The sequence below is a fragment of the Pongo abelii genome, chromosome 15 (genome assembly GCF_028885655.2).
Source record: "Pongo abelii isolate AG06213 chromosome 15, NHGRI_mPonAbe1-v2.0_pri, whole genome shotgun sequence".
Classification (NCBI taxonomy): Eukaryota; Metazoa; Chordata; class Mammalia; order Primates; family Hominidae; genus Pongo; species Pongo abelii.
In genome coordinates this window covers 104,762,433-104,781,864 of record NC_072000.2, presented here as the reverse complement: position 1 = coordinate 104,781,864, position 19,432 = coordinate 104,762,433, and the positions used below count along the sequence as shown (strand labels likewise).

The window sequence follows — 19,432 nt, the reverse complement described above, 5'->3', positions numbered from 1 at the left end:
CAGCAACATAGGAAGCTTCCAATTTCTCCACATCTTCACCCACTCTTGTTATTTTCCATGTTGTTGTGTTTTATAGCCATCCTAATGGGTGTGAAGTAGTATCTCATTGTGGTTTTGACTTGTATTTCCCTAATGACAAGGATGTTGAGAATCTTTTCATGTGCTTATTAACAGTTTTTGTATCTTTAGAGAAATGTCTATTCAGATCCTTTGCCTACTTTTTAATTGGGTTGTCTTTTTATTGTTAGTTATAATAGTTCTTTCTATATTCTGGATACTAGTTTCTTATTCAAATATTACTTGCAAATATTTGCTCCCATTATATAGGTTGTCTCTTCACTCTACTGATAGTCCTTTGAAGTATGAAAGTTTTTAATTTTGATGAAGTCCAGTTTATTTTATCTTTGATTGATTGTGTTTTTGGTGTCATATCTGAGAAACCACTGACTAATCAAAGGTTGTGAAGATTTACACCTATGGTTTCTTCTCAGAGTTTTGTGGTTTTAGCTCTTACATTTCAGTTTCTGATCCTTTTTGAGTTAATTTTTGTATATTTGTGAGGTACAGCTCCAACTTCATTCTTTTGCTTGTGGGTATCCAATTGTCCCAGCACTGTTTTTTGAAAAGACTATTCTTGGCTGAGCGCGGTGGCTCACGCCTGTAATCCCAGCACTTTGGGAGGCCGAGGTGGGCGGATCACGAGGTCAGGAGATCGAGACCATCCTGGCTAACACGGTGAAACCCCGTCTCTACTAAAAATACAAAAAATTAGCCAGGTGTGGTGATGGGCGCCTGTAGTCCCAGCTACTCAGGAGGCTGAGGCAGGAGAATGGCGTGAACCCGGGAGGTGGAGCTTGCAGTGGGCCGAGATCGCGCCACTGCACTCCAGCCTGGGTGACAGAGCGAGACTCCATCTCAAAAAAAAATAAAAAAATAAAATGTGAGTACTCAAACATTGTTCTTTTTCAAGATTGTTTAAGTATTCTGTGCCCCTTGCATTTCCATATGAATTTCTGCTTTTCCATTTCTGCAAAAGCAGCAGCTGGGATTTTGATAGGGATTGCACTGAACCTGTAGATTCATTTGTAGAGTATTGTCATCTTAAAATATTAATTCATCTAATCCGTGAACATGGGATGTCTTTTCACTTCTTTGATTTCTTTCATTGATGTTTTGTAATTTTCAGTGTATACGTTTTACACTTCTTTGGTTAGATTTATTCATTAGAATTTTATCTTTTTAATGCTATTGTAAATGGCATTTTCTTAATCTCATTTTCAGATTGTTCATTGCTACTATATAGAAATACAACTGATGGCAGGGCACGGTGGCTTACGCCTGTAATCCGAACACTTTGGGAGGCCGAGGCGGGTGGATCACTTGAGGTCAGGAGTTTGAGACCAGCCTGACCAACATGGTGAAACCCCGTCTCTACTAAAAATACAAAATTGGGCAGGCATGGTGGCGGGCGCCTGTAATCCCAGCTACCCAAGAGGCTGAGGCAGGAGAATCGCTTGAACCCAGGAGGCGGAGGTGGCAGTGACCCGAGATCGTGCCATTGCACTCCAGCCTGGGCAACAAGAGCAAAACTCCGTCTCAAAAAAAAATACAATTGATGTTTGTGTATTAATCTTATATCCTGAAATTTTGCTGAGTTTATTAGCTCTAATGCTTTTTTTCTTTTTGCAGATTCGATAGGATTTTCTACATATAGGATTGTATCTCCTATGATTAAAGACAGTTTTACTTCCTCCTTTCCAATTTGGATTTTTTTTTCGTTCCTAATTTCTCTGACTTCAACTTTCAATAGGATGTTGAATAGTAGTGGTGAAAGTGAGCATCCTTGTCTTATTCCTGATCTTAGGGGAAAAGCTTTCAGTAAAGACTGAATATACACCATTTAGTATAATGTTAGCTGTGGGCTTTCTATATACCCTTCAACATGTGTTTTATTATGAAAAGATGTTAGATTTTATCAAATGCGTTTTCTGTGTTTATTGAGATGATCATGTGGGTTTTGGCCTCTATTATATTAGTATGGTGTGTCACATTGATAGGTATTTGTGTGTTTAATCAGCCTTGCATTCCTGGAACAAATTCCACTGAATCATGGTGTTGAAAATCAATTGATTTTCAATCATGGTGTATAATCTTTTTTATATGTTGCTGGATTTGGTTTGTGAGTTGCTGAGGATTTTTACATCTGTGTTCATAAGGGATATTGGTCTATAGTTTTCTTTCAATGTCTTTGGTTTCGTATCAGGGTAATACTGGCCTCGTAGAATGAGTTGGGAAGTATTTCTTATTCAATTTTTTTTGGAAAAGCTTGGGAAGGATTGGTATTAATTCTTTTTTGAACATTTGATAGACTTTACCAGTGAAAATGGGGTTTTGGGCTTTTCTTTTAGGAAGTTTTTGATTACTAATTCAGTCTTTTTGTTTGTTCCAGATCTGTGTATATTTTCTATTTCTTCTTGGGTTCATTTCAGTAGTTTGTTTCTAGGAATTTGTCTGTTTCATCAAGGTTATCTAATGTATTGGTATACAGTTATTCATAGTATTCCCTTATGTAGTAATCCTCTTTATTCCTGTAAGGTCAGTAGTAATACCCCTTCTTATATTCCTGATTTTGGCCATTTGAGTCTTCTTTTTTATTCCACCCCCCACACACATACATACCCAGTCACTTTGGTTCCAAGTTTACTAATTTTATTGGTTTGTAGTCAGCATTTTGTATCTTAGCACGGCATGGTTCTTCTCACCGCCTTTGTGGCTTATTTACTAACTGCAGTGTAGTAATCCTGTAGCCTCTTGGCTTAGGAAAGCATAGGACCTGAGGCATTTACCCCTTCTCAAGTTTCAGACTGCCCCTCTGTCTAATTTTGTCATCTGTAAAATTGGGGATTAAATGAGATCTACCATGCACAGTCAAGCTTCAAGTGGTGGGCAGGTGACTGGGTTCCCTTAGTAGCTGAATGAGTCTCTGCTGGAATCCATCCTCATAAAACATGATCTCAAAATTGGAACCCAGTAAATTTCTGCACGCTTGTCAGGAGCACCTCACCCCAGGACCGAGCACACAGTGAGTTCTCAGATGCTCCATATAAACACAAGAAAAGCAGCTCGTGGCACAGCTGCATTTTTTTCTCTTCTGTAAGCCCATATGGTTAGTTGTGAGAACCAAAGAAGGATTCTTTCCTTCCAAAATTATGGGTTATTTTCTTTCCTTATTTCAAAAACAGTATGTGAGCATTTCATAGGGAAAAAAAGTGAAAACTAAGCCCAAAAACCAGAACACCCACAATTGTGTCTGTCCAGAGATAAGCAATGTTGACCCTTGGCTTGGGGAATATGAGGAGAAGTCACTTTCAGAATACTGTTCTCTAGACTCTCCTACCCAGACCTCTGGAAAAGGTAGTTATTCCTCTTGTATTTGGGGACACTTTACCCCGAAACAAAGGACATTCATCCTGGAGTGTTGGTTTCCCACCCTGCTGAACATTGGAACTCCTCACGGAGCTTTTTAAAAATACACATTCCCGGCCAGGCGCAGTGGCTCACACCTGTAATCCCAGCACTTTGGGAGGCCGAGGTGGGCAAATCATGAGGTCAGGAGTTCAAGACCAGCCTGGCCAACATAGTAAAACCCCATCTCTATTAAAAACACAAAAAATTAGCTGAGCATAGTGGCGAGTGCCTACTATGCCCAGCTACTCGGGAGGCTGAGGCAGGAGAATCACTTGAACCCAGGAGGCGGAGGTTGCAGTGAGCAGAGATCAAGCCACTGCACTCCAGCCTGGGTGACAGAGTGAGACTCTGTCTCAAAAATAAATAAATAAACAAACAAACACATTCCCAGAGAGTGCCTCAGATCCATTGAATCAGTCTCTGGAGGTGGGGCGCAGGCAGCTGTGATTGGAAGCAGCCTGGTAGGGAGGGGGATGACTCTAGAGTGACTCGCAGATGAAGGTACCTAGTCCCAAGCTGGCTGAGGGGCCCAGATAGATCTCCAACTGGGGACTTGACCTCTAAACTCCCAGAGGACAATTCTTACTTTCCCTGCTAAGCCAGGACTGTCTGGTCCCATGCAGTTTGCCTGGTATTGGTCTGAGAGTCCTCGGGGCTGGGTGATTCTGAGCAAGGATCATATGGTGTTGGCCTGGTATCCTCAGGGAAGTGTACCAAGCTCACAGTATGTCGGCACTGATGTTTGGAGGGATTCCAAGAGTCCCAGTAACTGCACAGCTGGATCCATCTTTTAAACACGTTATTCCAAACCTACACATCTTGTCTAAAACACTCACAGGAGAAACCATTTCAGTAGAAGTTTCCTGTCATTTTTATATCGTAAGCACCAAAGGTAACAAACTCTAGTTATTATCCATGTTGTTTCATCTCTGTCTATATTTTTCATTTCCAAAAGTGCGTTAGTGCCTTGATATTTTTCTCAGAAAATCACACTCTTCCTCTTCTCCTTTTTCCTTTAGAGATATGAATCAGGTTCTTGATGCCTATGAAAATAAGAAGCCATTTTATCTGTACACGGGGCGGGGCCCCTCTTCTGAAGCAATGCATGTAGGTCACCTCATTCCATTTATTTTCACAAAGTAAGTATTGGATCTTATGGCTTTTCTTACTCTCTTAGTGAATTGAGAATGTTGCTTATAAACCATGTTTAGAACTGACAAGATCATGCTAGTTCATTTGCTGAGCTACTAAGATGTCAAGAGTTGGCACTTTTTTGGCTTCCATTCACTTTGTTCCTGGGCTCACTTTAGAGGACCATGGAGTGATGGGGAGAGCACAGCTTTGGAGTCAGCCAGGCCTGCTCCTCTTCTCATCCTGCTCCCTGTCTGCACGGCCATGGGCCGGCTACTTCTCTGAGCCTAAGTTTCCACATCTGCAAGATGAGAGTGAAGATACCTACCTCATAAAACTACTGTAAGGCTTGAAAACAAAGTGTGTAGAGCGGCTAACACAGAGCACACAGGGCCATCTGGGTCACTAAATGGTAGTCAAATTCATATCACAATTCAAATGGTGATTTTGTAGGCAAGGAAGTTTTAACATACATTGTAAGTAGGAACTGTGTTTTCAGATGCACGATGGCGTTCCTCCACAGGGGAAATGAGACGTCAGCTTTCTCCCCCTGTGTTTCTTTAGGTGGCTCCAGGATGTATTTAACGTGCCCTTGGTCATCCAGATGACGGATGACGAGAAGTATCTGTGGAAGGACCTGACCCTGGACCAGGCCTATAGCTATGCTGTGGAGAATGCCAAGGACATCATCGCCTGTGGCTTTGACATCAACAAGACTTTCATATTCTCTGACCTGGACTACATGGGGTAAGGAGAAAACGTCTGGCTGCCTTTTCAATAGGTAGAGGAGGATGTCAATTTGTCATGACCACAGCTAAATTCGAAACAACTGAAATGGTCTTAAGGCCTAGTAAATGTTCTTCTTCCTTTATTAAATGCTATGAGTGGCCAGTCATGGTGACTCACACCTGTAATCCCAGCACTTTGGGAGGCCGAGGTGGGCGGGTCACAGAGGTCAGGAGTTCAAGACCAGCCTGACCAACATGGTGAAAACCCGTCACTATTGAAAATACAAAAATTAGTTGGGTGTGGTGGCGTGCACCTGTAAGCCCAGCTACTCAGGAGGCTGAAGCAGGAGAATCGCTTGAACCCGGGAGGTGGAGGTTACAGTGAGTTGAGATCATGCCATTGCACTCCAGCCTGGGCAACAGAGTGAGACTCCATCTCCAAAAGGAAAAAAAAAATGCTATGAGCTGGTTTATTGGTTTTATTTACCAATAATTTTGAAAGTGAAAAGCTGTGTATGTAAATAGAAAGGATTAAGTGATATCAGTATCTTTAAAGACTCGATTATTGTCTCCATAATTACATTTACAGAAATCTAAAATATGGGCTCAGCCACAGCATGATGGCATTTCAGATTTTCATCCTCAGCTGTGCCAGGAAGTCCTGCCTTGCAGTTTCTCGCCAAGGATAGTCAGTCTTCCAGAGTTATGTCTTCCTCCTTTTCAACGCACCTTTTCCTCACAGAGAAAAGACTCAGTGGTTACACAGTTCCCTCAGTCTAGTTCTTTTAATCAGCCATTTAATAAACCAAAATATTTCATTCTGAAAATCCTGCAAGTTTCATCCCAAATGATTACCAAGAAATGTGTTAGAAAAATAAGACTTTGGTCAACCATCACAAGAAGGATACTATCTAGCTCAACAAATGTTTCTTGAGCACCTAAGTTGTGGTACTCCCCTAATGTGAGATACTCTTCTAAGTCATGGTACTCCCCTAAGGCGTGGTCTCTCCTAAGGCATGGTACTCCCCTAAGGCGTGTTACTCCACTCCCCTAAGACGTGTTACTCCTCCCCTAAGGTGATTCCCCAGAAGGAGTGTGTTCATTGCTATGCTCCTGCAGCCCAGGTTGGGCTGTCTGCACGGCCATGGGCCAGCTACTTCTCTGAGCCTAAGTTTCCACATCTGCAAGATGAGAGTGAAGATACCTACCTCATAAAACTACTGTAAGGCTTCAAAACAACATGGGCCCTCCCATGTTAGCTCACCTTCAGGGACCATGCCGAGGCAGGATAAAAGGGACACTAGAGGGGCAGGTGAGCAGTGAGCACAGGAGGACTTGCTTAGAGCCGCATCCCCAGAACGTTCCCTCTTATAAGACCTTAAAACTGAGTAGTGGCAGCCAGGCATGGTGGCTCATGCCTGTAATCCCAGCACTCTGGGAGGCTGAGGTGGGTGGATCACAAGGTCAGGAGGTCAGGAGTTCGAGACCAGCCTGGCCAATATGGTGAAACCCCATCTCTACTAAAAATACAAAAATTAGCCGGGTGTGGTGGCACGCTCCTGTAGTTGCAGCTACTTGGGAGGCTAAGGCGGAAGAATCACTTGAACCTGGGAGGCGGAGGTAGCAGTGAGCCGAGATCGTGCCACTACATTCCAGCCTGGGCGACAGAGTGAGACTCTGTCTCAAAAAAAAAACAAAACAAAACAAAACTGAGTAGTGGTTTTATATCCATTGAGAGCAATGTATACCCTGATAGGAAATCTCGCCCTTCTATCAGCCAGTAAACCTGTTAGCTTTCTAATTTTACCTATTAGATTTTTTTTTTTTTGAGACGGAGTTTCACTCTGTCACCCAAGCTGGAGTGCAGTGGCACGATCTCGGCTCACTGCAAGCTCTGCCTCTCAGGTTCACGCCATTCTCCTGCCTCAGCCTCCCAAGTAGCTGGGACTACAGGTGCCCACCACCATGCCCAGCTAATTTTTTGTATTTTTAGTAGAGACAGGGTTTCACTGTGTTAGCCAGGATGGTCTCGATCTCCTGACCTCGTGATCCGCCCACCTCAGCCTCCCAAAGCACTGGGATTACAGGCATGAGCCACCACGCCCAGCACCTATTAGATCTTTTAAAATTACTTCTCTTGGTTCAGCCATGTGAGCGTGGAGGCCCTGTGGCATCCTTGAAGGAAGGGAAATAGACAGGGATCGAGATCCTGGCACCTGGGTTTAGTGGCTGTGTGTCATAGCAGCCATGTCTATGAAATGGGATCAAACAAGAACATAGATGTCATCATTAGTATAGTTTTCTTTCTTTTTTTTTTTTTTTGAGACAGAGTCTCACTCATGGGTTTTGCCATGTTGGCCAGGCTGGTCTCAAACTCCTGACCTCAAGTGATCCCCCCACCTCAGCCTCCCAAAGTGCTGGGATTACAGGTGTGAGCCACCGCGCCCAGCCGTATTAGTATAATTTTCATGTCACTTTATTTCCTTATTCTCGCCCCATTCCATACAATGATTCAACTGATTGAACCTTGGCAGAGACAACCGTGGGTTCTGCTTCTCCCTTTCCAGTCAGGCAGTGCTGCTGGCATTGCCCAGTAGCTGCTGTCCTCTTCCCACACCACCACTGCCCCCACCAGCCAGTGATATCCCTAAAACTCAGAGCTAATCTCATCTTCCACTTGCGGGTCTTTCCCAGTTCTCCTCCTTAGATGACATTGAAAATTCTCACCTTTCGCTTAGCACACGAGCCCTTTCGTGATTGGCATGGGAGGAGCCATCCACTGTGTGGCCTGGGCATGGGAGGAGCTCCTCTCTGCCTGCTTCCTCCACTCTGCTCATTTGTTCTACATATATTTATTGGACATCTGCTATATGCCAGACTCATGCTGAGGGTACAGCAGGGAGCGAAACCATTATCTCAGCAGCTGTGTAGAGCCTCTCTTCTAATGGGGAGAATCAGCTAACAGGTGATCAATCAGGTGATAATAAGGTCTATGGTGATAATAGGGACAAAGGGCAGGGGTAGAGAAGACTGTGGTCAGGAGATGATAGTGCCTGCACTGCATATAAAGTGCTTCAAGCCACGCCTGGCACCTGGAGAGTGCTCAGTAAATGTTGTAATCTAAAATCTCTTCCCACTTTAAACCCTGTCTGAGAGTGAAAAGCAGGTGCCCTCCCTGGGGTAACTGGTGGTTCAGCCACATGTGATATACAGTTAGGTGTGTTCACTGCAGCCAGTGAGAAGCCTCCATGTGCCGGCACTGGCATGGCTGCTGTTGCGTGATGGGTCCGTCCCAGCTGTGCAGGGGGACAGCCGTCCCTTGAGGGGAGGATCACGCGTGCTCACGGTGCAGCACCTGCATTCACCCTGCAGCCAGCACAGTGGCAGCAGCTTGCAGCAAGTAATAACCAGTCTTCTAAGAAAGGGCAGCGTGCTCTAACTCAGAAATACCAGTCAGACACCGCAAAGCTACAGTCCTGCCACAGTTTGGGGGTACTGGAGACTTTCCCTCCTTGTAGGGGTTAGGGTGTCCCAGGTGCCTCAATCCCAAGGGCGCATGGAGTCTTTGCTGCAGCCCATCTCCCCAGGTGACAGAAAGCTGCTGTCGTTACTGGCTGTGAGGCCTGCTGCGGTGCCCAGGAGGGACCCTCCCTGCCTGCGGTGTTCCTGGCTTGCTTGGCAGGAAGACAAAGGCCGCATCTTCCCAGGCGGTGCTGCTGTTGGCTGTGCTCTTGCTCTCTGTTGTTTCCATTGTGCTGAGTGGGTGACACAGATGCTGGGTTCTCCTGGCATGCCCCTTCATGGTACTGCGCCCGCCCTCTCCAGTGCCCTCCAGGGCCTGAAACTCAGCCGGCTGCTAGGCGAAAGACACAGTCCATCCCTCCCGTGCTGCCTCTGTTCAACCTGGACAGACCTTGGCACTGACCTTGACCGTAACAGGCCTCCCAGCATTGTGCTTCGCCCAGCACAAATGGCCAGTGTCCCTGCACTCCTGACACCCCACCGCACCTGCACAAAGACATTCAGTAGTTCTCCGCCCTGTCCCAAAAGTCTAAACTCTTCTAAAGGATAAGATGTGGTGAGAAAAGCATAGGCTTTGGGGCCAGGTGAATCTGTGTTGGGATCCCAGCCCCTGTACTCACTGGGCCTGTGACTATGACCCTGAACTTCTTTGAGCCTAGTCTTTAACTGTAAGGTGGAGGCAATGCTACTACTTTGAAGGGGATTTTAGTAGTATTGACACATATGCAGCACCTAGCACAGCTCCTCCACATGGTGCAAACACTTAAAAGACACCAGCCTTCCCCCTTTTCCCTCGTAGTGTCTGACACATGGTAGGGCCTAGAGGAAAAGCTACTGAATATAGTAATACAAAGATGCAATATAAGAAGCCACTTGGCTGGGCGTGGTGGCTCACACCTGTAATCCCAGCACTTTGGGAGGCCAAGGCAGGCGGATCACCTGAGATCAGGAGTTTGAGACCAGCCTGGACAACATGGTGAAACCCATCTCTACTAAAAATACAAAAATTAGTCAGGCATGGTGGCGAGCAGCTGTAATCCCAGCTACTCAGGAGGCTGAGGCAGGAGAATTGCTTGAACCCAAGAGGTAGAGGTTGCAGTGAGCCAAGATCATGCCACTGCACTCCAGCCTGGGCTACAGAGTGAGACTCTGTCTCAAAACCAAAAAAAAAAGAAGCCACTCTGGGTTCTGCCAAACTCCTACACCCCACTGTGTTTGCTGCTTCTTCAGCCTAGTTCCCTCTGGTAGCGGAATGGCTGCCACAGATTCAGGCCTGGTACCCACACCCCTCACCATCCAGAAGAGAGAGTTGGGTTGCTTGAATCAGCCACTGTGGCCTAGCCCTGTTGCTGTGGATAGGGTCAGTTCTGCCCAAACAGCAGTGGGGAGCAGTGGCCAGAGGCTAGGAGGACCAGCTGCACTGAGACAGGCCTTCCTCCTTCTCGGGCCGTGGGTTTCTATCCATACGCTCATCCGACAACAAGCAGATGGTCTCCCACAACACAGTATGTCTCAACTAAGAAGCTCCTGGGGGCTCCCAGACTTGAGCTCTACAGCCCACTGAACTGCTGACCCTGGCAGAATTTAAATTTTTCATGCTAGCTGCGAGTCTCTGAATCTGCTTGTGTTTTTGCCTTGTTCGTATGTCTGCTTCACGTTGGTTTCACACTGGTTTCTGCCTTTCCCAATCAACTCCACAGGTAAACGTGTGTCTGCTTTGCCTGATGCAGGTATCTTTGCCTACAGATGACTTCCTGGCACCTTCCTGGTGCTTATGTGTTGACCACAATGTGGCCCCGAGTCTGGCCCATGCCACTACTCATTGGCATCCAATTTTAACAACTGTGACTTTGCCTTCAGTGAAGGCCGCCCTCCCGTTTGAGATTTCATTCTCATTGTCTTTGCAGGATGAGCTCAGGTTTCTACAAAAATGTGGTGAAGATTCAAAAGCATGTTACCTTCAACCAAGTGAAAGGCATTTTCGGCTTCACTGACAGCGACTGCATTGGTAAGGGGCCACTGCTGCTGTGGACCACTCCCTGCACCCTTCAAAAAGGAGCAGAGTTCTGGAGGAGACACATGCCTGGTTTAAATATCTCTGAGATATTAGCATTTGCAACTGTCTCTTTTAGTAGGACACCCAGGCGTGGGTGGGTCATCGTCGTCCTGGAATCTGACTAGCTAGTGTAATGCATTGAGCAGCTTCTCTGGGTTGGGTGAAGCTGCACTTCAGGATGTAAGTCTGTCCCTCTCCTGTCACCCATCTTAAGGTTTAGAAGAAAGAAAAATCTAAGGATGACTTTGGAGTTCCAACAGTTCTGGTGGGACCCCAGTCAGTGTAGGGTGGCCTTGGATGGAACCCAGGGGTGATGGAGAAGAACAGCTGGGTCTGCCGCCCATGCGAGGGCCTTTGAGTCTTTGTCTCCCTGGGCCTCAGTGTCCCCACATGTAAGATGAGGGGCTTGACTCGAGGTCTTCTGGAGCCTGCTCTCCTTCCACGGCTCCACCCCAGCAGATGTGCAAATGGTTTGCCTCCCACGTGCATGCCTTCATGGCCCTCTCCGTAAATCTCCACGTGTCTTTCAGATGCACTGGCTTTGTAGACTTTTAGACTTTTGGTCCTTGAGACTTGTGGCTGGGCCTTCTGATCCCCTCCTCTACTTCATGTTTGGTGCATGGCTTCAGGCCTAGCAGGCCTCTGAGGCCTTCAGTCAGCTGCCAGCCAAGACAGCTCCCTGGGATGTGCTGCCGGGGCTGTCCGTGAGGAGCGTTCACCCTGCTTGGAGCCAGAGCCACAGCGGCGTGTGCTCCACGGCATCACGGTCATGCTGGGCCAGCCGCGTGCCCAGGGCCCAGAAACCTCTGAGCTCACCCAACGGTCTGGGTACTGCCACTCAGTGGGGGCTGGCGTGGCACCACCTGTCAGGGGCCATAGAGAGGTAAAAAGTTCTGCTTCTGCAGGTCTAAGCAAATACTAATGACAGTAACAACAGCAACAACATCCAAAACACTGAAAACTTTTAAATACCAAAATACATTCATCATAACTTCTGATAATTAAAGGTGGAACGGCCTGAATGCCCAATGGTTAGAGAATAGTTAAATAATATGATACATTGACAGGATAGAATATACTTAGTAACAACATGGATAGTCATTACAATGAAAAAGGCAAGGAAGGCCAGGCGTGGTGGCTCACACCTGTAATCCCAGCACTTTGGGAGGCCGAGGTGGGCAGATCACGAGGTCAAGAGATTGAGACCATGCTGGCCAACATGATGAAACCTCATCTCTACTAAAAATAAAAAAATCAGCTGGGTGTGGTACACATCTGTAGTCCCAGCTACTCGGGAGGCTGAGGCAGGAGAATCACTTGAACCCAGGAGGCAGAGGTAGCAGTGAGCTGAGATCAAGCCACCGCACTCCAGCCTGGCAACAAAGCGAGACTCCTTCTGAGAAAAAAAAAAAAGGAAAAGAAAAAGCCAAGAAAAGACCAAATATAGTGTAATCACAACAAAAATGCATAGAGTAAAATATATAAAGAAAATGGATGAAATGAGACACATTGCAACTATACAGCTCGTTCTTTCTACTTTTTCTGTATTTCATTTAGATTTTCTTTAATGATTATTTTATAATGGGGAGAAAACCTGTTTTTGTTCATTCCTTTATTAACTAAGCAGAACAGGAACTCATCTCACGTGTAAAAACACTTTTTCTCATTTTCAGGGAAGATCAGTTTTCCTGCCATCCAGGCTGCTCCCTCCTTCAGCAACTCATTCCCACAGATCTTCCGAGACAGGACAGACATCCAGTGCCTTATCCCATGTGCCATCGACCAGGTCAGCAGGCAGAACCAAGGCTCTCTAAGTCTGGGGCATTGATAGCAGGTTCCTCTTACTCTTCAGCGGGGAGAGGTATTGAAAGATATGCCGGGCAGCCAGGCAGGGTGGCCATGTATACCTATGTAACAAACCTGCATGTTCTGTACATGTATCCCAGAACTGGAAGTAAAATTTTTAAAAAAAAAAGGAAAAGATATGAAGGGGAGGAGGGAGTGAATTTCTTTGGTTGGAAGCATGAGAGCCTTCTGTGAAGATGCTCACAGGGACTGCTCACGGCTGAAAGCTGGCATGTTTTCCGGCCGCCCTCATCAGGGTCCTTACTCTCCCCACAGGATCCTTACTTTAGAATGACAAGGGACGTCGCCCCCAGGATCGGCTATCCTAAACCAGCCCTGCTGCACTCCACCTTCTTCCCCGCCCTGCAGGGCGCCCAGACCAAAATGAGTGCCAGCGACCCCAACTCCTCCATCTTCCTCACCGACACGGCCAAGCAGATCAAAACCAAGGTGAGCAGTGGCCCGGGCAGAGGGCAGCCAGTGAGAGCAGAAACATGCCCTGGGGGGGCACACGCACGCACACCACTGCACAGTGCTTTGGGCCTCAGCCACCCAGCCACCGTAGCAATGCTGAACTCCAGGATTGCCAACTATGCTCCCTACAGAACTCAAGGCAGCCTGTCCTTCCCACATGAATCAGGTAAATTTGTTTTGTTTCCTTTCATTTAGGTAAAATTTTGAATTTTTTTTCTTTTTTTCCTTTTCTGCTTTTCTTACCATAACTGTTCTGCAAGCAAAGTCATGGCAATTTCCTTAAAGTTATAATTAGTGTGGATGTTATTAAATAATGGAAAAGATTTGTGTATATTTCTCATCATCAGCTGTGTTCCAGGGGCTGGACCCCGTGTCTTATTTATGTTTTCTCATGTTTCATTCTCACTGGGAGGTGGTGGTGCTATTCCCTTTAAAGATGAGATGATGAGGCTTAGAGAAGCCCAGCCACTTGACCAAGTTTCCACCACCGGGAATCAGCAGCACTGCTCTCCTGGCCATGAGCAGCCATTACCAAGCAGGGGTTAGGAGCTGATTTTCTCCCAGAGAGTGTTCTCACTGAGAGACACAGAACTGAGAAATGTCCTTCCACAGGACAGTCCTGCTGGCCCCGGGAGGGATGCATGCAGCAGGCATTCAGCAAACATTTGACAAATCACTAGAGAAACTAAAAGGAGAAGTTAGTTTGAGCTTCCTTATTTTGCATGGCCCCAGTTCTGTTGCCTGGTTCCTAAACTGCCAGTGTATATATAATTGCCTCACTGTTACACAAAGCAGTTGACATTTTCTTTGGAATCAAGTGTGTGTTTGCAGGCTAGAAGATTGCAGTGGGAATGCTGGGAACTGTATTTGAGGGATGTCACATGCCCTCTGAGTCACTGCCCCTGACCCTTCTGGAAAGTCCCAAGCAGGTTCTGGTTGAAAATGGGGAAGCCTTTCATATCAAAACTTCCTAAGACATGCCCTCCGCCAACTCTCCCCACTCACTTGGAAACTGGTATAATTGGAGACTTTTCTTTCCCTTTCACTTCTGGCCGAAACTTCCGGAGCACACAGTGCAGAGTGGGGAGGGAAGCGCCATTGGAAAAGTCCTCTGTTTTATTTTGCTTCTGAGAAGTTGTTTTGAAAAAGTTGTTTATGGCCAGGTGTGATGGCTCACACCTATAATTCCAGCACTTTGAGAGGCCAAGGCAGGTGGATCACCTGAGGTCAGGAGTTCGAGACCAGCCTGGCCAACATGGTGAAACGCCATCTCTAGCAAAAATACAAAAATTAGCCACGCTTGGTGGCAGGCACCTATAATCCCAGCTACTCAGGAGGCTGAGGCAGGAGAATTGTTTGACCCTGGGAGACAGAGGTTGCAGTGAGCCAAGATTGCACCACCGTACTCCAGCCTGGGCAACAGAGTGAGACTCCGGCTCAAAAAAAAAAAAAAGAAAAAGAAAAGAAAAACTTGTTTATGGATCTGGAACATTTATCATTCACTTAGGGACCAGCAGAGCCCTCGAGGTGAGCAGTTAGCATGAGGTCAGGAAACACAGAGGCCTACAGACGGTCACTGGGCCTGCAGGCTTCTTGTGGGGCAGAACAGGGCCCAGCCAGGCCCTCACTCTAAATCCCCATGCCCGACTTCAGCTCCAAAATCAGAATCTCCACACTAGAGAAGAGAGGGCACATCTGCTCCAGCCTCCTCCTAAAAATAACAGGTTCAGGCAGGGTAGTGGCACGTGCCTGTAGTCCCAGATACTCAGGAGGATGGCTTGAGCCCAGGGATTCAAGGCTGCAGTAAGCTACTATTGTGCCTGTGAATAGCCACTGCACCCCAGCTGGGGTGGCACAGTGAGGCCTCATCTCTAAAATTAAAAAAATAAAAATAGTAGCACAGTGCTGACGACTCAGGTGGCTTTGCTGAGTGAGTACCTGCCACCTGCACACAGTCAGCCTGTGTTATCTAACTTTATCCCAACTACCACCCTAGCCAGTCGTGTCCATTCAGCATCATTTCCTGTCACACAGAATCGCACTGATCACCCACTTCCATCATCTTAGTTGCTGGCAGCAGTGCTCCGTACCCATCCCCAAGTCGGCCCTCCATCTGTTTTCCTGTAAGTCAGGCCTGTAGGCTGGTTCCTGCATCACTGAGGACCGGTCACGTCAAGGAGGCAGAACTGAGCCACTCAGTTCTCGAGCTCCACCCAGAAGCCTGATGTCCCAGGAGCCAGCCTGGTCCTGCCAATCCCTGTCACATATGGCAGGTTCCTGACACTCTGGGCCTGATTCCCTTCACCTGTAAGATAGAGAAAGCACTACAAAGGTCATCGGGTTGTTGGGGATAAAATGCATGTCACAACCCAAACAGCCTCCATGGATGGCACATCTGCTGTGTGCCTACCATGGGACAAGCCTGGGAAGAGGGAGTGTGCAGGTGGTGGTGATGCCAGCACATCTTGAAAAACATGCAGCAGACACCAGTTTCCTCGTTCTCCTCTCAGATAAAGGTCTGGGAACTGGCCTTTCAATATCCTCTTCAAACTGCCCCCGGAGTCCAGGACCTGTGTTCTCAGACTTTCTTCCTGACACTGGAGCTTCTTCCCCAAGGCCCAGCAGGGAGGGCTGTGGCCACCACATAGCAGTGACTCCATCAGGTACTTAGATGCTAGGAGACACCACTACTAGGTGATTTTTTTCTTCCTCCTGTTTATTGGTACTTTCCATAGTTTTTCGTTCTATAACTTTTTCTTTTCTTTTTTTTTGAGACAGAGTCTCACTCTGTCGCCCAGGCTGGAGTGCAGTGGCACAATCTCGGCTCACTGCAAGCTCCGCCTCCCAGGTTCATGCCATTCTCCTGCCTCAGGCTCCCGAGTAGCTGGGACTACAGGTGCACGCCACCATGCCCGGCTACTTTTTTGTATCTTAGTAGAGACGGGGTTTCACCGTGTTAGCCAGGATGGTCTCGATCTCCTGACCTCGTAATCCGCCCACCTTGGCCTCCCAAAGTGCTGAGATTACAGGCATGAGCCACCGCGCCAGCCCCTCACATGGGCCTTGCCTGAGCCTCTCCCGTGACTACTGCTTTCCCTGCCCAGCCTCTCAGCAGTGCCCTGCCAAAATGGAGACCGGCGCCTTTGCCCCAACACTTGTCTGCTCCGTTTGCACAATCCCAACTTATCTAGTTAGGAATCTGCTCTAGAATTTTGTGTGTGTGTGTGTGTGATGGAGTTTCACTCCTGTTGCTCTGGAATTCTGTGTGTGTGTGTGTGTGTGTGTGTGTGTGTGTGTGTGATGGAGCTTCACTCTTGTTGCCCAGGCTGGAGTGCAATGGCACAATCTCAGCTCACCGCAACCTCCGCCTCCCGGGTTCAAGCAATTCTCCTGCCTCAACCTCCCAAGTAGCTGGGATTACAGGCATGCGCCACCACGCCCAGCTAATTTTGTATTTTCAGTTGAGACGGGGTTTCTTCATGTTGGTCAGGCTGGTCTCAAACTCCTTACCTCAGGTGATCCGCCCGCCTCGGCCTCCCAAAGTGCTGGGATTACAAGTGTGAGCCATTGCACCCGGCTGCTCTGGAATTCTTTTAAGGAGACTTACTAAACATAACAACTTAGAATTTATTGACTCTGCCCACCTTTTTTCCCATTAAAAAAATGTTAAGGCTGGGCAAAGTGGCTCATGCCTGCAGTCCCAGCACTTTGGGAGGCCAAGGCAGGCGAATCACCTGAGGCCGGGAGTTCAAGACCAGCCTGGCCAACATGGTGAAACCCTGTCTCTACTAAAAATACAAAATTAGCCAGGCATGGTGGCAAAAAAAAAGTTAAGGGGCCGAGCACAGTGACTCACACCTGTAATCCCAGCACTTCGGGAGGCCAAGGCAGGCAGATCACTTGAGCCCAGGACTTCAAGACCAGACTGGGCTACATGACAAAACTTGGTCTCTACAAAAAATAGCAAAAAATTAGCCAGGCTGGTGGCACACACCTGTACTCCTAGCTACTCAGGAGGCTGAGGCAGGAAGGTAACCTGAGACCAGGAGGTCAAGGCTGCAGTGAGCCATGATCACACCACTGCACTCCAGCCTGGGCAACAGACTAGAGATCCTATCTAAAAAAAAAAAAAAATTAGGGTGACATTTTCTCAGATGCTCACTGAAAGAATTTTGAAGGAGTTTTGCGTATTTTTTCTGGCTTTTATTAGCCCTAATTACTCCGTGATTACCTTTAACAATTCCTAAATGTCATTGCATTTCTGAGTTTTTCAGCTCTTGACAGTGTTGCCTGTTTGTAAGTGGAGACCTGCCTGCAGGCCCCTCTACCTGCGCACTTCTCATGGGTTTGCCTTCCCTTACTGCCTTACCCTGTGCCTTCTTGTTATGCTTTCTGTGGGGGGCTGGCCACTGCTTTCCTGTCCCCGTTAACACTGCAGTACCTATCCCTAAGAGAGGCTGCCCTTCCTGCCATCTCCCTTACTCTGAGGATGACTTACTCATCCTTTTTCTTTTATTTATTTATTTATTTTTTTAGTTTTTATTATTTTAGAAACAAGGTCTTGCTCTGTTGCCCAGGCTGGCATGCAGTGATGGACTCACAGTCCACTATAACCTCAAACTCCTGAGTGTGAGCGATCCTTCCACCTCAGCCTCCCAAGTCGCTGGGACTATGTGCGCACGTCACCACCCCAGCTAATTCCTTATTTTTATTTTTATTTTATTTTTTTTTTTTTTGCAGAGAGGAGGGCTCACTAAGTTACCCAGACTGGTCTTGACCTCCTGGCCTCAATCGATCCTCCCCCCTCCCAAAATGCTGAGATTACTGGCACAAGCCACCATGTCTGGCCTTACCCATCCTTTTTCTGAAGCTTGTCACCTGAGGAACTTGTCTCTCCCAGGTTTCAGTTCAATCAGTGTCTTGGCTTTCCCAACTCTATTCTCCTGTGTCTCCGGGGATGAGGAGGTTCAAAGCTCATCTGCCCCCACCTCTCCTGCAGTGAGCCCCACGGTAGCTCACACCCAAGCTTCACAGGAAGAACAGCAGTGGGTCCCCCACCGGCTGTGCGCCTTGGCCTTCCCCTGGTCCAGAATCTGACAACACTCACACCTTTGACTTCCGCACTTGGGCTTCTAGCCAGTGTCCAGGCACAGGATGAGCAGGACTGACGAGAGTGTCTGTGTCCTCTTCTGGTGCAGGTCAATAAGCATGCGTTTTCTGGAGGGAGAGACACCATCGAGGAGCACAGGCAGTTTGGGGGCAACTGTGATGTGGACGTGTCTTTCATGTACCTGACCTTCTTCCTCGAGGATGACGACAAGCTCGAGCAGATCAGGAAGGTGAGCAGGGAGCCCCAAGGTCCCACAGCTGCCTCCAGCCACCCACTCCTGCCCATGGGGCCTGGAAGGCTCCAACAGCCAGGCCTGAAGGGTTGGTCGAAGGTGCTCAACTGAAACAAGGTGAAAACTGAGTAGAGTCGCCCTCATGGTTTTTAGACCTGGGCTCAGAAGCCTCATGAACAAATCACGAAAGAGCAGATACAAATTACTATTCATTTAGGAGCCACACAAAACAGTCTTGCTTTATTAGTCATCAGAGAAATATAAGTTAACGTGATCAAAGCTAAGACAGTTCAGTAGAGAATTAGTAGGGGCTTTTGTGTTGCCACTGACTATTTTCAGTGATTGTGAAGCAGACGCTTCAAGGCACACTCATGTGAGCAGAGTGTTTATCAGCACAGCCTCAGGAAGCAGTTTGGTACTGGGTACAAAGAGCCCAAAAATGTTCAGAGCTTCTCCTCAGGTTTTCTCATTGTTAGATTTTTTTCCAAGGAAATAATCCTGAACAAGAGAAAGCTTTCCACACAAAGATGTTAAAAATGATAATAGCAAAAAGTTCAACACAGACTCAGTACAACAGAGGAAATGTTAAATTAGAATTGTTACAGGGTGGATTATTGTGCAGGCATGAACTATTTTAAGTGTTCATATGCAGGGCATGGTGGCACACATCTGTAGCCCCTGTTACTTGGGAAGCTGAGACAGGAGGATCCCTTGAGCCCAGGAGTTCAAATCCAGCCTGGGCGACATAGCAAGACGCTCATTTCTTTTTTTTTTTTTTTTTTGAGATGGAGTCCTGCTCTGTCACCCAGGCTGGAGTGCAGTGGCACGATCTCGGCTCACTGCAAGCTCCGCCTCCCGGGTTCACG

The 19,432-nt window shown here is 47.3% G+C and overlaps 1 protein-coding gene across 3 annotated transcripts in view; it reads left to right on the top strand.

Annotated features, from left to right (window-relative positions):
• WARS1 (tryptophanyl-tRNA synthetase 1) overlaps positions 1-19,432 on the top strand; it is a 39,330-nt gene that overhangs the window by 17,511 nt on the left and 2,387 nt on the right. For all 3 annotated transcript variants that reach the window (XM_024231155.3, XM_063715136.1, NM_001131599.1), the window contains 6 exon segments: positions 4,488-4,607; positions 5,164-5,346; positions 10,757-10,857; positions 12,579-12,691; positions 13,027-13,200; positions 18,423-18,563. In XM_024231155.3, the coding sequence (XP_024086923.1) occupies positions 4,488-4,607; positions 5,164-5,346; positions 10,757-10,857; positions 12,579-12,691; positions 13,027-13,200; positions 18,423-18,563 (832 nt within the window).